General features: G+C 39.2%; 1 protein-coding gene across 1 annotated transcript in view; it reads left to right on the forward strand.

Moving 5' to 3' along the window:
* The window catches only part of LOC108974644, a gene marked incomplete in the record, with an annotated part of 117,797 nt that overhangs the window by 47,725 nt on the left and 50,639 nt on the right, over positions 1-19,433 (forward strand). Inside the window, 1 exon segment of the mRNA XM_018942610.1 lies at positions 5,075-6,474. Coding sequence (XP_018798155.1) covers positions 5,261-6,474 — 1,214 coding nt within the window.

Below are 19,433 nucleotides of genomic sequence, written 5' to 3' on the forward strand. Positions count from 1 at the left end.
CCTTCGAACGGATGTTCTTAGGCTGCCCAGAGGATACTTGGTCAAAGACCGGAAGTCGTGAGCTGCTTGAGTCATATGTAAAAGAATCGTTTCTGGCCATTCCCAAGTGAATGGCGATCAGAGACTTTCCTCACTGGCGTGAACTTCTACACATGACCCCATCCTCCAACTCATTAGTGTGTTGTTTTTGGCCAAAAAAGCCGCGCACAAGCAACGATGTTTGAGCAGGGGCGTTATCGTGGTGTAAAAGCCAATTTTTGTCACGTCTTCTCGGTCTTCTGTGAACATTTTGTACCACCGATAACCGTTGCTTCGGTCCAAGGTAGCTTCTYCGTWTGCCACAGTCAACATTCGGAATGCATCCGCGCACTTAATTTCGTTTTTCACACAAAATTTGATACAGGTTCTTTGATCCATTTTTTTGAATAGGTAAAAGTCGAAGACGATCCAAAACACGTGCAAGCAAAGCAGCTGTCAACAATTAAATGAACATTCAAAATGGCTGAGCTTGTCGGAATAAGTGAGAGACAACATAACGCCAAAAAAATTCGAAATTCGAATATACGTAACCCGTGAAAATTCAAAATTCGCCATACTTTTTGAACACACCTCGCATAGATTTAACATTTCGTAAAAAACTAAAATAAAATATGAAACAGAAGAAACGAAGAAACCTCGGCAATGTTATCCAAATACCTTACTTACCAAACCCCAACAGGCCAGACCAAACCGTTCCCACGACAGTCGGGTCTACGAAAACCGGAACGGACCCGGATTTTTATCCGGCCAAGGATAACAACAACAACAAGGCCAAAACAAACCAGTTCATATGCCTAGAAATTATGAGTCATTACTGTCGCACTTCGTCTTGTTTATTTGTTCTTAAACGCGTGTATATGTATTGTTAGATATACTCGTATTTTTTTTTATAATTTTATGATAGTGTGTTGACATTTATCCTTTTTTCCCCATATAAGAAACTGGTACTTGTTTACTCTTTTTCAGAAATACTAGCTGTGTCTTTACGAAATTGAATCTAAGGCAAAGTTACAATCTCCGCAGAAAGTTTTCAGATCAGATTTTTATAACATATATGTACATAGTTGCGATAATAATCCATTCCTTGTTTGGAAAATAGCTAAGAAAATTCGCATTTATTACTATCCAATGCAATCGTACAATCTCTGAACAATTTGTTCAAATCGGACTATAAAGAATATTCATGTAAAGCAAGGATGGGCTAGATGAGGAGAATATCAAGTTACAGAAGGAAGGGCATGAAAAGTTGCGAAAAATCGATGACATTCCTCCGAAACTTGATGTTCGATTTTTCGATATCTGTGATTATTTTTAAATCACTGTGATTTTATATTGCTATCGCAACTAAGACGACGTTCAAATGGAGACCTTTTGTTGTTGTTGTTGCAGCGGTAGATTCGGTAGCGGTAGATTCTGCCGATTTCTGCCATTGTTTGAAAGAATAAAAGTCCGGGTCCGTTCCGACGGAAACCTTTTGTCGGTATTGAAGGCAAATTCTCTTTTGGGTCCTGTAACTCGAGTCAAATTTTTCCGCCTTTCTTTTCACTACATTGTCGCAAATGTTGGAACTGTTCGGCTGTCTCGAAGTTTCTGGCTCATTATCAATATCTATTGGAGCTTCAGAGTTAGAGTCGGTTTGAATTACAGCAGTTGTAGTACGATTTGCTTGTTTCTATTAGTAAAGCAAAAGCTAATAACTTTATATTAAAACATATTAAATTGATACATATATACCTTTTGAGCTAGTAATTCATTGTAGGGTGTTTGTTTTTATTAGTTATACTTGTATCTAAAAACAATTTTATTTAATAAGAAAACAGTACATTTTAAAACAATTTGTTTCTATTTTGTTCACACCAATCTATATTTGATAAAACTGTTAATAATAATAATGCCAGTTGTAAAAATTCATTTTACTCGTAGTTACAATTGGGAAATCTTTTCTCAAGTTGTGGCTTTTATACGTACATATGCAAGGCATATATCTACATATATAAAAGAGAAAAGATACTAGTTACCATAATATATATTTTCTTTAAACATATTGCAGTTCCATTTAATGAAAATGCTTATATAAATATATGATTTGTGATATTTTTCCGTTTGGTTATTTTACCAAAATATTCAAAGAAATGAGGTTTTTTTTATAGAATTACTTTATTAAATTTACCGATCTAAGCTGCCTCTGGAAATGTATTAAAATAATAATACACACTTCAGAAAGGGAACACATATTTTCAAAGAAATAAAAAATCATCAAGTAAAATTATATTTGCGCGGTATGGCATTATTAATTGAGAGTGACTAAGCACACAAATAGAATACAAACGCTAATAGGTGTGTGCTGAGCGCTCATTTGTATATATGTGTTTGAAGAAACACTGGTTCAGAAACTGAAGCTATTCAGGGATGTTGTGGAATCCAAGACAGAATAGCTTAGCTGTCAGAATCGCAAACCAATTCTGATTTACATTGGTGTCACGGAATCTTTTTGGATTTTCGTCCTTTCGAACATTCGCAAATCCAATATTCAATGTTTACTAATGTGACAAAACTTGCAAATGAATAGATTTGGAAGCAATCCCATTAAAGTTATTAATGAGTTCCGACTTAAAGGTATATTTTTAGCGAGAACATTTATCGAATGAATAAAAACGAGTTTGGCTGTTAAATTATGTTTTGTAAATCTTTTTTGAGGGGGGAGCCTGCTTTAGAAGCCTCAAATATCGTTTTTTTTTTTTTTTTGCTTAAATATCTTTAAAAATTATCAAGAATATGTCCCCAAAGTTATAGATGGGTATTCGAAATATTGTCGAAGTTAGAAGGGAAATAGTGACCGAGTGTCTAGCAGATATATGAGCGCTTTGGCAAGACGCGAAAATTTTGACGCGCGATTTCTAGATTTTTCATTATTAAATTTTTTCTGAACTGGCGGGCAGGATAGAAAAAAATACTAAACGTCGTATGGAATTGGGGCAAAGATGATTATCTTTGGCGTTAAATTATCTTCTATTTAAACTAAAGAAAAGTAAAGTTTGAACATTTCATTTTTTTTTTTGTGGTCAAAACACACTTTTTTTAAATTTTGGAATTTTACACTTTTTTTGTTGAAATTTTCTTAGTTCGACTAGAACATAAGTTATTGACAAATGTGAATCTTTTTGAATTTTTTGTTTCCGGTAGAAATTGCGACCTGCATACTGCTCGCCGTCCGACAAATGAACATGCGAGATGCATCGGGCAATTGCTCCCCAAAGGCAGAATCAAAGATTTCGTATCCAAAAAGTTTTCGGATGATGCTTAAATATATAACTATAACTTCAGATATTTCGCTTTATTCAAGTATTTCTTTCCCTCCCAACCGAACCTCAAAAATCGATTTTTTGAAGCCTATAAAACAGGCTCCCCCTTAACACTGCACTCAATAATTAAGACATTTCGTGTTTTATTCTTATGTTTTCTCCTATAGACATAAAGATAAAGTAATTCGTAACAATGAAATAACTCTTTACTTACATTTCAGATCTGTCAGTGACTACCTTCTTGCTTTGTTTCTGATAGCAAAACCGATAAAATTGGTTTCCGTGACAACCAAAACCGAAACGTATTCTGTTTCGAACATGAAACCAATATCTGAATTCATGACACCTACTACTTTTTTTATCGGTTTCAATTCTGAATCTGATAACTATCAGATTCCGGAACACTTCTTATTATACTTTAAATGTACAAAAATGTTATCAGCAAGTGAAAACAATGTCCAAGATTTTGAAAGAAAACACTAATTCATTTAATGTGGAATGGGAAGAAGAGTATTCCTGTCACGAAAACTCTGACAGCATATAATGTCTGCTAAATAAAAAACATGTTCAGATGTAGAAATACAATATTCAAAGGCATTATGAAGCGCAACACGAAGAATATGATCGGTATACAGGTGAATCCCGAACCAATTTTTTTTATGAACCCATATATACATGCGTTCCCACGACAGTCGGGTCTACGAAAACCGGAACGGACCCGGATTTTCATCCGGCCAAGGACTGTCAATTCGGCAGAATTCTGCCGTTACAACAACATGCGTTCTCATTTGTAAACAAGGAGTGGTAAAATACGTTGTTCTGAATACCATTTTTTATGTTTGCCCGCGATGATCCCCTCATCTAGCCCTCAAAATATGCACGCGTGCCCGAACGGTGCAAAATGGCACTGAGGGCTAATATGCTCACCTCTGATGTAAAGGATAGTATAGCTTCGATGCAAGAGTTAAGAGGCTAATACACTTAGAATTTTCAAAAGATCCATTATTTCTAATTTTATTTTTTTAATGCACCTACATATATTTAAAAATGCACACTTAAAATTTCATATCCGGTGAATATTTTCGAAGTTACATTCAAATTCGAAAATGCATTCCTGAGTCCTTGAAAAAGCAAGGCCAAACTTTAAACGCGTTTTTCTCAAAATGATGTTTTCAAACATTACTTAAAAACTACTAAACCGATTTGACGAACTTCTTAAATATATTGTTTAGTAATTAATATTATTTTTTTTAAACCAACTAATAATTTTTTTATAAAAAATTAAAGTCCGAAGTTTTGATCAAAAATCGATATTTTTTTGTCGAAATTGCCATTTTGTCAAAAACTTTTGTTTTGCTTATTCCTCCAATTAGTTATTAGCCTAACATAACTTTAACGAAATCTGGTCGCTTTTTTTAATTTCAGTGGATCCAGTTCAGAGATATAGTGGTCACCGCAAAACGTCTTTTTTTGAGAGGAGCTCAAAGCTGTAGTTTCTTTCCAGAAAAATATTTTAAGCTTAAAATACGGTTAAAAGATACCATAAAGTGTGTAAAAATTTTTGGATCCATAATTTTTTTTCAGAAATATTGTTTAAAATTCACTTTTGTCGGTTTGTTAACTGTATATTACCCCTTAACGTTTTTTCATTACTTACATAAGCTCCTACTTGTTTTTGTTATAATTAATGTGCTAACGAAAAATAATGATTTTATATATGTTTCTATTTGCAGAAAATTATCGTAACTTTATTCATATACCATTTAAGTGGAACAGCTTTTCGATAATATTTTTCATTGCAATAGGACTATCGAACAACATTTATTTATTATGCATAGAGACCAGAGAGTAAGCTGACTTGCAAATAGTTTTTCTGAACAGCTAATCTTACAATAGAAAGTATAAATAGCCAGACTAAAATGACCATGGGTATCGTGGGTAAAGTTGATCCTATTAAGAGCAACGGCAAAAGGAATATCAACCAGACGTTGAAATCATTGCACGAAATAAATGATATTTTCCCTAAAAAAGATTTCTTTTTGAAAACATCATCTTGTCATAAATGTATCAATAACGCTGATCCATTGCACACCACATATATTAATCGCAGCACCAACAAAAGTCGTGAAGAGAAGATTTTCAAGAATTTTAGAAGTACTACAATCACTGGAAGCAACAGGATTTTGAGGATAAAAAAGGCGAACAAATCTATGCCACGAAGGGGGCTGGCATCAAATATCCCGATAACCAGTAAACTAGATAGTGGTAATGGTTTTAAAAAATCATTGCAGAGGCAAAGCGAGAAAAAAGTAACGACGTTCGCAGCGTCAACGTTACTAACTACAAATCTCTTAGTGGACAGAATTCGTGATATTGGAGCTAGGAAATCAGTCGATATAGTATCATCGAAGTTGCATATTAACAAACCTTTACAAAAAGGCAGTCATCACAAGGTTAAATGTCGTACTGGTAAATTACATCGAATCCAAAATAGGGTCATTCAGACGACAGCGGGCGATACGGAAACTGTGCCGGCAAATGCAGAAGCGTCCATAAAGTTTCCAAATAAATCACTTATATGCGGTAAAATAACATTACGGTCGGTGCCCGCATCTGAGTCAGCAATGGAGCAAATTTCGATGTCCCTAACTAAGACAGCATTAACACCCACGTCGACATGGACGGCAGCATTTGCATTATCGACGTTAGCACAAACTTTATTAGACGTGTCTGTTATTCCTCAAGCTTGGCAACAATTTGTAAAACTTCTGCAGAATTCTCTTTTAGGATTAACTACTTCATCCAGAGTGGTAACGACAAGCCTTAGCATAGCAACGAAAAGTACTAGAGTCGTTCGGCAACTAGAAAGGACAAGTACAGCACCCGGAGCAGCAATACTTACTGCATTCGGAACCGCGACGGCAGCGGCACGCTGTAAAGCAGCTGCAACATATATCTCGTCTTTGCACCCATCGGGAAGCTCATTGCGTACGAAATTTCGGTTGCTTCCCAGTGTGGGTGCAACATCGTTTTTCACATTACTGACGCTCATTTGCCTAGAGACTGTACTACTCTCTACCGTCTCCAATTGCGCAAAAACATTTTATATGCATTGGAATACATCCAACAGTATGTAAGTATCTCATGTAGTGTAAGATTATTTAAGGTACAGCTATCCATAAAGTAATAGGAGTGAGAATGTTTTTACGTTTCGTTGTACGATACTTTTTTTTTTTAGTTTGAGCAATAGTACTAAGCTCTTTGAAAAAAATTTAAACTCAGGGTTGTTATCTGCTTTGTCAAGTATACTAACTTCTTCAACCCTGCACAAATAATATAAGGACTACTATGATCGACTTATTCTTCTTTACTTGCGCAGACACCACTTACGCGATTATAGCCGAGTTAACAACAGCGCGTCAGTCGTTTCTTTTATTCGCTACGGAGTGGAGCTAAGTCCCGAGTGCGACGGCTGTTTGTTTGATGACATTATTTCGTCTTACCCTCTATCACCACCAGAACCATTTGCTTTGGTTCCTTATCCATTCTGGAGAAATAAAACTAACGGCGCTGGTGTTGATATCAATATTGTCAGCATACGCTAGTAGCCTTACACTCTTATAGAAGATTGTACCTGCTCGATTAAGTACTGCAGCTCGAAATATTTTCTCCAGCAGAAAATTGAAGAAGTCGCACGTTAAGAGCCACCTTGTCTGAAACCGAATATTCAAATATGTATTCTGGTCCATATTATTTTCGACAAAAACCAGGTTTCCTACCCCCGGAGCTGCCATGCACCCCCACACCATAACGCCACCGCCTCCATGTTTAATGGTTTTTTAATTCTCCTGCTCTGCGCCAGACCCTTTTATGCCCATTAAACTCATCTGAAAATAAAATTGTGTCTCAAAACTCCACAGGCTTGTCACAATATGTCTTTGCCTATGTTATACGCTTTTCTTTGTTTATAGCACTCACAAGCAGCTTCTTCCTGGGCGTTCTAGATGAAAATCCATTCTCTACGACAGCTCTTCGCACAATTTCTGCACTAACCTGTTTGTTGTCGTAAACAGCAAGGTCATCACTAATTTTTCTGCAGCTTACAAATGGGTTTTCTTTTACTATACGCAACGCAAAATTTTACTCTTGTCAGTATCATTCCGTTTGGGCGGGCGGCCAGTCCTGGGTGCATTTTCAACTCTGTTTTCCTTATTATATCGGTTAACCACTTTTTGGACTGATGACCGACTACGCGATACAAGCWCAGATATTTGTGAATAAGATTTCCCTTGCCTAACATGTAGATCAATTATGATTTCCCGTTCTCTAATTGTTAATTCTTTTCAGCCCATAAATTCTTTTATTTTTATTTGCTTTTTATAACAAATAACACTCAACGAACACGAATACAATATTAAAAGTACCAGACTGCAGCTTTTAATTCACAGCTATAATATTGAATTGTGGGATTCCCATTTTTACTAATAAAAGCGCGTTTACATCAGCTGTACCAAGAATTTTGTGGAACGTCAGTAAAGAGTTGCCAACAAAAACGTAATCTCCTCGCTGATCACGGTTGCCGAAATGGTTAATTTTATAAAAATTAAAAAGTACTATTACTAGTCATAATAACATTTTCGTTATTTGGCCTTAGAATGAAAAACACCTGAAAAGCAATACAATTCGCAAATCCAAATTCACTGTACCTTCAGTTTTGTGGAAGACTGTAATTCTGCGCGGGTTGCCGAAAATGTCAGCTTGTTTCGAAAACCTGTCTATAACCACTTCCGCGCTTGTATCTTTTGTTGGGTAGAGCCACACAAATTTTGTAAAAGCGTCGATCTAACAACTATAATATATATATACTGTTCCCCGGTCGTTGTCATCGGACCTACATGATCTATGTGAAATGTTCCTAAAGGATAGCAGTCTTTCTCAATTTTCGACAAAAATCCTTCTAATTTACCACACTTTGTGTTCATTATTAAACATTAAACATAACTGCTTACTATATTTACGACGTGTCCCTCGCGCACTGGAATGTAGTAGTATTTCCCTACACATTCACAAGTCTTTTTAAATGAAAAATGCAATTGCTTACGTGCTAACAAATTTATCTCATTCCCCATTTGTCTTGGTATCACAATTAGTTTATTTGTCCGGTTTCCTGTACAATATGTCAAGCGAAATTAAAAAGTCTTCGTATGAATTGTCTTCTAGTATTTTGCGAATTGCCTGCGCCCATTCATCATTTTTCTGTGCCTCTTTTAATTTGTGCTGTAACGATTCGGCTACTAACGTACACGCTAACATACTTAAAGCAACGCCATGCTTCATTTTAGATCCTGACCTAAGTTCTATATTATAATTAAATTCGTGGCGAAACATCAAATCATACTAAAAGCTGCCTCTTCTGCAATTTTACCATTATACTTTTTGTTGTTCGCCTGACAAATATCTAGTTTATCCTTTCTTGGAAACCTATCGCTCTCCTCGCTAACAATTAAATCGACTTGACCCAAAATTGACTGTCCTATTAATGCCGGATATTGAAGATGGCTATTGTTGACAATATGACATGAGACATGATATTTATCTCAATATCATCTACTTTAGCTCTGGTTTCGAAACTACCTAACGTGACCACTTCTGAATTACCGATTCTGCCCAGTGCTCGTTTATATTTGTGTGGCATAACTTTAAGATTAAGTTTTTCGACTGTATCACCCCTTATCAAACAATAGACTACCTGTATCAACCAATGAAAGAAAAATGCCTTTTACATTTTAAACTTTAGTCCAAAATATGCCCCTGAAGGTTTGAATAATGTTTCGGTATTTGTATTCAAATTATCTCTTTCACCTTTCGTTTGAACTATCAGACATTCGTTGCGTCTAGTAAAATCAAATAATCCCGCAAAATAAAGTTGCTTCTCTTAAGCATCTACCCGAATATTAAAATGCACAATCAAACATGTGGTATGTTTCAAACCAAAATCCGTTCTCTACACATAAGGATAAATAAGAGTATATAACAACTCTATCAGGAAATACTTCTGCTGTCAGAACGTATTCCGCGCCCTCGACTACTCTACCAGCAGTACGCTGAAATACAGGTAACATCAATTCTCACGACAGCCGGTTCTACGTACCGGAATTGACTCGGATTTCATCCGACCAAGGGCTGTTCTTTCGGCGATCTAACCCCGTTTGGATCGGTGAATGTTAATTTGTGTGTGTCGTCACTGGAGCAACGCCTTGCAGCAGGGTTGCTCCGTGTCCTCCTGACTCGTGCTGGCATTGAGTCCAACCCGGGCCCGTAGGAACTCTTCTGCTGCGTTTGCACGAAAAGGCTCCATCCAAACTCCACCTCGGTCAGGTGCAACACATGCAATGGATGGAGCCATCTTAAGACCTGCTCAGGCCTTAAGACCCATAGTTAGTGGACCACGTTGTGCAATCTGCACATAGTTCGCGCGCTGCGCCGCCACCCACCTCGAGTGGCCAACAGTGGACCTCCACGGTCCCCCGGAGCTCAACTACTCAACATAGCTCCCGCTCCAATCCTCGTGCAAGAACAAATCAGCAACTCTTGGTTCCTCGCACAGTCTGTTCCGTGTGTCAGACCGCCATACGTCGGAACGTCACATCARTCAAGTGCAACTCTTGTGCTGGCTGGTGTCACTTCCCGGCGTGTTCCGGCCTGCGCACCACATGTGAGTGGAGTGAGTCGCACGTTGCCCCATGCTGCAGGAGTCTGCCCCCGCAACACACACCAGATGCGTCGCCAACAAACACCCCAGTGCGGCAACCGCCCCTGCGGACTCTTCAGCTGCAACAAATACCACCCACATGTCCCTCCCTCACCCCCAGGATCACCCACGGACACCCTCGACAAACCCGGCTACTTCAATTCAACTGCAGCGGACTCCAGAGCAAGATCGAGGAGATAGTTGCACTTATGAATCGGTAGCGCGTATGTTGTTGTTGTTTTAACGGTTATCAGTCCCCGTTGGGATGGTGAGGGTTATCAGTGTTGTCGTCGATGTCATCTAACGGGAGGCTCGGACTAAAATTAAAAGGGTGTTATATGGGTGGGGTTGGTTGTGCATGCAAAGAGGTGGTCAGTGTCATGCGGAGACTCGTTGCATGGAGGACATACGTTGGGTATGTCAGGGTCTATTCTGGATAGGTAGGAGTTTAACCTGCTACAATATCCAGAACGAAGTTGCGCAAGGGTCACTCGCGTTTCTCGCGGCAACTCGAGCTCTTCGTCTGCTATTGGTGGTGATTTGACTCCAAGTACGCCATTCACGGGGAGGGAGTCGGTGAAGGTGTTAATGGCTCCACTGTGAATGGCGGACTCGGAAACGCGTATCGATAGCTGCGGTCCAAGAAACCAAATTAAAGAGCCGCTCAGATCTTCTGAGTTGTGCCGGTTTCAACGTTATACGTAAAGATCGCGARCGAGATAATGGTGGTGGCCTAGCCTTCATATTGCACAATACCGTGCAGTATCGTGTAATCGATGAAGTCATCGACCGCAGGGATACTACCCTAGAATGTCAGTGCGAAGCTGTCCGATCAGGCGATGTCGAGCTCGAAATATTTAATATCCCCCCAGTTAAATGTTGCCCTACAGGATATCACCCGAATATAGGTGCGCAACTTCGTGGTGAAAACCGTTTGGTGCTAGGCGACTTTAACGCGCACCACTATCTTTGGCATTCCTGTCTGTCAAATGACCGTAGGGGGATGGAGCTGGCGGAACAGATTGACKMTTCGACATTCTGCAYAATGAATGACGAAGCCCCCACCAGAGTTATGGGCACCTGTAGTAGCTCGCCCGATATTACAATCGCTAGTGGTGGTCTAAAAATAGCATAACCTGGCGACCTATGCTAACTCTCGGATCAGACCTTCTACCCATTATTATCTCGATCGAGAAACCTGCCGATTTCGTTTCTATGGACAACCGCACCTTCGTTAACTTTAACAAAGCTAACTGGGTCGGCTTCACAGAATTTACTGAGAGCACCTTCAACGCTCTACTCATTCCTACGGACCTATGCGTTGGCGAACGTCAATTCCGCAAGGTGATCACAGCAGCTACCGCTCGCTTCATACCAGCTTGACCAATAGCGGAAATCCGCCCCAACTTCCCAGCCGAAGTAGCCGCTTTAGCTAATGAGCGCGATACCTTACGCCATGCCGATCCCGGGGATCCCCGAATAAGGGAGCTCAATTTGGAGATTCGGCGTATGGTAAACCAGMAKAAGCGRACGAAATGGATRGAGCACCTGAAGTCCTGCAACCTCTCCACCGGTGTGAGTAAGCTTTGGGCTACTGTCAAAGCTTTGWYYAACCCGAAGAGTCACGACGACCGAGTTGAAGTTCAATTCAATGGTCATGCCTTTTCGGACCCGAAGAAGTGCGCGAGCTATTTTAGCCGGCAGTTTATACTGCACCCTTCGGTAGACAAAGCCAAATGATGTGTTAACCGACGGCTTCCAAATCCATTGGCCCTGATGGAATCAACATGCTAATGCTAAAGCATCTACGGGAGTAAAATATCTCACCAAGGTCCTCAACCTGTCGCTAACCACTCTTCTAATACCCGATGTGTGGAAAGTCGGAAGAGTGGTCCCACTACTGAAACCTGGCAAACCCGCCAACAAAGGGGAATCTTATCGCCCGATAACTCTCCTCTCCCCAGTAGTGAAGACACTTGAAGCCTTGTTACTCTCGACCTTCACTCACCACCTGAGCCTAGCCAGCCACCAGCATGGATTCCGTAAAATGCACAGTACCACCACAGCACTTGGCGTCATAAACGCTCAGATAGTTCGTGGCCTCAACCAGAAACCACCCTGTAAGAGAACGATCCTCGTAGTGTTGGACCTGTCAAAAGCTTTTGACACGGTCACTCACATAACGCTACTGCAGGACAGTGAGAAAACCACACTTCCTCCAGGGTTCAAGAGGTGGACCATGAACTATCTGAACGGTCGCCAATCATCCCTACTATTTCGAGGCGCAACATCTAAACTGAGAAGAATTAAACAGTAGGTTCCGCAGGGTGGTGTCCTCTCCCCGCTACTGTTTAACTTCTACATCTCGAAACTCCCGCAACCACCAGAGGGGGTTTCCATAACCTCGTACGCTGATGATTGTACGATATTGACTTCAGGCAATGGAATCGATGGCATGTGTTCGAAGGTAAACAACTACCTCTCCGACCTTTCTCGTTTCCTCACTCAACGGAACCTCCAAATTTCCCCTACCAAATGCACAGCGACCATATTCACGAACTGAACGAAGGAGTACAGACTGGAACTTAATATTGCAGTCGACGGCGTCAAAATTCCGACTGTCAATAACCCTAAAATTTGAGGTGTTACCTTCGACAGTCTATGCTCCTTCTCTCCACACACGACCGCGATCATCGCCAAAGTACAGAGCCGCAACAAAATCCTCAAGCCGCTAGCCGGCAGCACATGGGGAAAAGACAAAGAAAAGTTGTTGGCAACTTACAAGGCAATCGGCCGGCCAATCCTTAACTATGCAGCACCCATATGGTCGCCTGGATACAGTGGCACGCAAATGAGGAAACTGCAGACCTGCCAGAATACAGCACTCAGGACCACGACGGGATGCCTTTTGATGTCTCCCATCGAACACCTACATAGTGAGACGCTTATGCTCCCAGTTAAGGAGCATAATGAACTCCTCTCCAAGCAGTTCCTGCTGGGATGTTTTCGTAGAAATCATCCTTGCAGTCATCTGCTTGGAACGGAAACTCCTCCTAGGAGCATCAAGAGGTCATTCCTTGATCACGTCGACGACATCGAACAATACGCCGACAGGACCTCGGACGCAACAGACTTSCGACAGGCACTGACCGCCATTCACAGTGGCGCCATCAACACCTTCACCGACTACTTGGAGTCAAATCACCACCCATAGCAGAGGAATAGATCCAGTTGCCGCGAGAAACGCGAATGACCCTTGCGCAACTTCGTTCTGGATATTGTAGCAGGTTAAACTCCGACCTATCCAGAATAAACCCTGACATACCCAACGTATGTCCTGCATGCAACGAGTCTCCGCATGACACTGACCACCTCTTTGCATGCCCGACCAACCTCACTCATCTAACACCCTTTTCCCTTTGGTCCGACCCCGTCCAAACAGCACGTTTCCTGGGCCTCCCGTTAGGTGACATCGACGACACCACTGATAACCCTCACCATCCCAACGGGGACTGATAACCGTTAAAACAACAACAACAACAGGTAACAGCATATAAGTCATACTAAGCAAAATATTCGCCTAGGGTCATGTTTAAATGAGTTAAGCATCCACCAACAGCGCAATTCATCACAACTGTTTACTACAACCCAAGTCACCCCACCTGTACCACTAAACAAAAAGGATGAACAGCGGGATAGGATACTTGAATTCGCACGTCTACAATTCGACCATCAACATTCTACACTGCGCCGCGTCAACATACTTTATGTACGTTCCGATTATTCACCGATCCTGAGTGCCAGACCTTAATTCAGGTCACCACAGCTACGTCAAGTCATCGATCCATCACTAACCACCGTTCTACTTTTGCAAAAAAAAAAACATTTCACGGTTCTGAAACTGGACACCGTCCGTTGTAGTGAGTGAATAATTTTAGATCAACTACAATGTTCAGATATGGCCAGAATGGGTACTCCTTAGCCCTGGATTTAGAACTATGAAATTAGAGGGATCTTACGAAAGAATGGCCGTGAATGGAGACGGCTTCGATTCATAGAGTAGAAAATTCTTCATACTCAATTATGTTGATGCTTTGTAGAGCTGATTTCTCTAACTCACCAATATGAGGAGCGCTTGGATAGATGCGATAAGAGCGACCCTTGCGTTTTGTTAGTGTAGGTTCGTCACTTTATCGCATTGCGAGTATGGTGATTCCTTAGCTTCGTTTTTAGGTTTTATTTAGTTTTGAAAATTAATGTAAATGTCGATTTTTCGGCTTTTTTATGCAACTGTGTTATATTTTGTGTTTTAGTACGTATCTACCAATTTGGCGTTTGGTAGCCCGCCACCGCTCTAGGATTTGTTCAGAATTGTTTTTTCATTATTGGCGAAAGCCATCCTGCGGAGCCAAAAGTCGTATTTATTTGAGTTTTTAAGATTGTTAGACCGAAATCTTACTTTGTTTTTTCTACCAATATGTGAAGTATTGGAAAATTGTGGCTCTAGTAGTAGTACGTACCGGCCATTATTTGATCGAGTAGTTGTAGCTTTAGAAAAATCTTCACGATACTGATCTTCTAGAGGTTGAAATTTCTTTAATTGTGAATTAAGTTATTTATTTATATTGTGCTCAACTTGAGTTGGTATGGTAGTAACTATTTCGGTAACTAGTCCACTTAGTGTTTCACTGTGCAGCGTTTGAACTTTTTGTGCCTTTGGGCAACATGGTGTGCCTTGACAATTTTTAGAATTGTCGATTTCGGGACTTGCTTTTGCTAAACGCGTGGGTCTTTTTGTGAAAGCGCTTTCTTGGAATGAGTTAGGATGTTTGCTGTAATGAAGCATTGAATGGTGTCGTTTGTGACAATGTAAGCAATTAAATTAGCTTTTGCAATTTTTATATGTATGCGCATGTGACAGACAATTTGGGCAAAGTCTTTTTGACCTGACAAAATTATTTCGTTCGTTAACTGCTAAGTTTTTAAACCTCAAGATTTAAGCAAGATTTAAGTTTATATGCCCTCTTGTGCATAGTTCGCATGACGTTTGTTTTTTCTGTTCGGATGTGAATGCTTGTATTTTGTTTTGCTTATAGCTTGGAGTATATTTAAGCTTCTATTTGGGTTTTTCAGTTTTGATTAGTTTTTCTTCTAACCTTTCCGCAATTTCACATTGGGTGGTGAGAAAATCTTTCATTTGTTGCCACGTTCGGCACTTCTTTCGTGATGAGGGCGATTGCTCCCATAGAAGTAACGACTTTTCTGATAATGTGGCGGTGCAAATGTTTACCAGACTTGTGTCCCAGCAGTCTGTGGGAATATTTTGTGCCGACAGAATCGACAAACAATTAGAAACAGTGGATTGTAGTGTTACAAATTCTTCACTTGTTTCTTTCTTGATTTTTGGCAAGTTTAATAGTGTCGTTACTTGCTTATCTACCAATATACTTTCGTTTTCATATCTAGCTTTTAGAGCTTCCCAAGCCATATTGAAATTATGGTCATTTAATGCAAACTGTTTGACTATTTCGCCTGCTTGACCTTTAGTTTTGTATCTGAGGTGATACAATTTTTGCGCTTGTGAGAATTGAGGATGGTTGATGTACACGGCCGTGAACATGTCCCGGAGGAACGGCCATTCTTCATAACCTCCGTAAAAAGTTTCTGTGTCACAAGCGGGCAACTCGAGTTGGATGCCTGAACTTACCTCTTGATATTGTTGCATTTGTGGCAGCTCTACTCTCGAGTGTGGAGTAGGTGCAATTTCTTTAATTAGCTTTAATTGAGCGGAGATCATAGCTTTCGTTTCTCCAAGCAATTTTCGTAAATATCGTTCATATCATTTTTATTATATTGTATATTTGTATATTAAAATACTGTTAGAGATTTTCTACATTTACATATGTACTTATGTATGTACTTAAATTTTGTGCAATTGAGAGCTCGTTAAAGAAAACAATTCGCTTTTGTACGCAATCCTGCTTGTTTTTGTTTGCCAAAGAACAAGAGGTATTGCCGTATACTTGCCAATTGGGACTTTGAAAAGATATACGTATGTATATGTATGTTTTAGTATATGGACATATAGTATATATATATATGTACGTAAGCTTGAATATATATTTTTCACATTACTTATTGTTGTCTACCCGAGCATTTTGTATGTTTGAGTTTTAAGTAAAAAATATATTTAGCTGCGTTTAGTTATGCGCTAATTTTGACTTTACTTTTTTAGTAACTTTTTAGTACTTAAAATTTAATAGTTTAATATTTCCCAACATAGGGTATATCGAGAGTGCAAATTGTATGCCTTTATGTAATAATAAGGGACGCTTCTATATTTTTGCAATAGAAGGAGAGCGCGAAACGGAATTGTTAATCTGCAGGTATGCTCCCGTATGCACTTTGTTAATATATTTGGTATATATATGTATATATTATGTATATAAAAGTACAAAATTTTGCATATATGAATGCATGTGTTTTTTCTTTCTCATTTTTTTATGCCTTTGCTTATTTAGGTTGCAATCCTGCTTATTGTTTTTTTAAACATAAGGGGCATTGCCGGTAAGCTTAACTTATAGGCATTCGATAAATACTTTAATTATGTTTAATAAATGTTTGGTTATATGAATATATATTACCAACTGTTAACCGTATTATATTGATAAACGGATTTGGTGCATATATGCATTTAATAATTAAAAAGTGAAATTAATACTCGCACTCTGATTTTGTTGTTTTAATATTTAAGCGTTTTTAGATTTCACGCCCGATTTATGTTTGTTTTAAGTTTCGCGCGTTTATTTATTGCTTTTTTGTTTGATTTTAAGTTTCGCGCCCGAATAGTGTTTGTTTTTAGTTTATTTCCACTAATTTTTGTTTTTGTTGGTTTGCACTTAAAATATGTGTAAATGTTTTTTTTGTTTAATTAGGAATTTCAACCATATTTCCTGCACTAAATATATATATGTCTTTTCTTTTTTGTTGTGGCACTGCACTGCTCTGGTTTTTGTTTCTTGTACTTCATTTCACTCTTTTCGATGGTCTCAATGTTATAATGTGCATTTTTTATGCATACGTATTTTATGTGGATGTTAGTTTATAGTGCCTGTCTTAGAGGCTCGTGGGACCATGAATATTGTAGTTGATCTTAAAGTATTCACTCACTACCACTTTGTTAATAAAAGACTACAAGTGCAATTTATGTTTAAATCCCTTTTTAATTTAGCAACTATGAAACGTATAATATAATTTCTCTAAATGTTAAACGAGGAACCGTGGATGGCACCAGACCTTTACCCAAAACACTTTCACAAAGCAGCTCCACTGATTCGACCTCACTCTCGCTTCTTTTAACATTTCTTTTAACACTCACTGTCATGTTTAATATAGTCTGAGCATCCATTTTGAGTACTCTTTTACAATTACGCAATAAAACAAACGATATAAGTATGTATGATCTTATGTGATAATGTTAATTTAATAAGACTTAATAATATGAAAGTAACCTATCATCCTCGTTGTTCCACGAACTGCCTTAGTCAAACCAGCTGTTCGAGTTTTGCTGCTGACGATAAACATACGCCGCCGTCGCCAACACACTTTTCACCGCTTCACGCCGACTCAGCTGCTGCAACCCGTTCGTTGCCAACTTGATAGAAACGCGTAACGCTCGCTGTCTGTTACGCTTATACACTTGTGTTACCGTATCCACTGCTTCTGCTGCGATATTGCGGCACAACCGTTTCGATGAATATTTCGCTTGACAACATGAACTACTTCCGACCAATGTGTTGCGAAATCTGCTGCGCTGTGGTGGCGCAACCGTTTTCACACACCACTCGTTCGAAAGCACGAGCCAACCTCAACCTCTTTGTTGCCGATTCTGCTGCGCTGTTTCGGCGCAACTGTATATTGTACTTCATCTGTATTTTGTGCACCTCCAAAAACCGCTTCCAACACTTAGATTTGTCTCGCTGATCCACTGTTCAGTCTACCAGAGTCTCGATCTGGTGCTGAATGCTGCTGCCTTCCAGTTTGCTTCTGTAGTGCACAATTCGGCCAATAAAATTGGTTGAGTTGAGCTCCCAATTTGTAGGATAACGTGCCTCCAACCGACTAATATGTAGAAAATGTAGATGACTCGCTAAGTCCGCTTTGCTGGAAACGAATGATCCACTGATGTGCAAAAATAAAAGACTGGATCAACTTCACAATAGATCAGTTTCACTTTATTACAGAACTGGTCTTTATTAAACTTTACAATAGATCAATGCTTTATTACACTTTCTCGGTCGCCGTCCGCTATTCACGTGAAGTCCGTTATTGGTTTTATTCCGTTCGAGTCCCTTTTTCTTTCAGTCAGTGTTGTCGTGTGTCAAAAACGTTCATTCCGCACAGTCGCATTTCTTCGTCCTACAGACATATATATAAATCGAATTTTCGGTATACTTAATACCGTGCTAGCTGACACCCGTAATCGTTGTCCTACGTGAAATAATATGTTTTGAAATGAACAGAAAGTTTAATTTATATTGTGTTTAAGATCATTTATTAGCGATTTTTCTACCTATTTTTTATCAATGAAGATTGCTAAACATAATAATGACAGATCCAACAAAAAGACAGAAACCATGCGGCGGCATGCCAATCCTCCCCAAAGTATTAAGAAATTCTACTTGAGCGCTAATCTCCCAGAATTCGACTTTGAATCTACCAGTTTAAGTCATTAACGTTAGTATTTTTGGAAGTTAAAATTGAGCGTCCACTCAAGTAATCGAAGTTACTATAATTTTGACAATGTTTGGATAAACATTCGTGATGAGTTCATATTTCGTTGAAGTAAATTGACAAAGGCACATGGAATTTATATCAAACCACTGAAAGTATCAACCGAAATTTGCCAATTTCCAATTCTTAGCGAATACGATGTAAACTTTCTTCGGCAATGTCACTTTTGTTCGTGTTCCATAACTGCCGCGGATTTGAAGACTGATATTTTCGAAATGATAATCGCGAAAAGTGTACAAACTTCAATAGCTGGCGAAGTTGCTATCGCATCGTCCATCGTGTGTTTCAACTGATTATCATGCTTCAGCAATAATTATAATAGCTGTCAAATGGTCAATAGCAACCGAAGGTAGAAGCAATCGTCGTCTTTCGTGTAGTTTGTATTAATTAGTCCTAATGCATTAGTTGAGAACACACCTGAATGCTCATCTAATGCTTGGCCTTGCTTTCTGCGTAACCATTTCATCGACGATGCTTTCCATATATATTATATAAAGGCATTTCCAAATAAAGGAATGTTAACGCAAACAGATCACTGCCGCAAGTTG

The sequence above is a fragment of the Bactrocera latifrons genome, unplaced genomic scaffold (genome assembly GCF_001853355.1).
Source record: "Bactrocera latifrons isolate USDA-ARS-PBARC rearing strain unplaced genomic scaffold, ASM185335v1 scaffold_571, whole genome shotgun sequence".
NCBI classification, from domain to species: Eukaryota; Metazoa; Arthropoda; class Insecta; order Diptera; family Tephritidae; genus Bactrocera; species Bactrocera latifrons.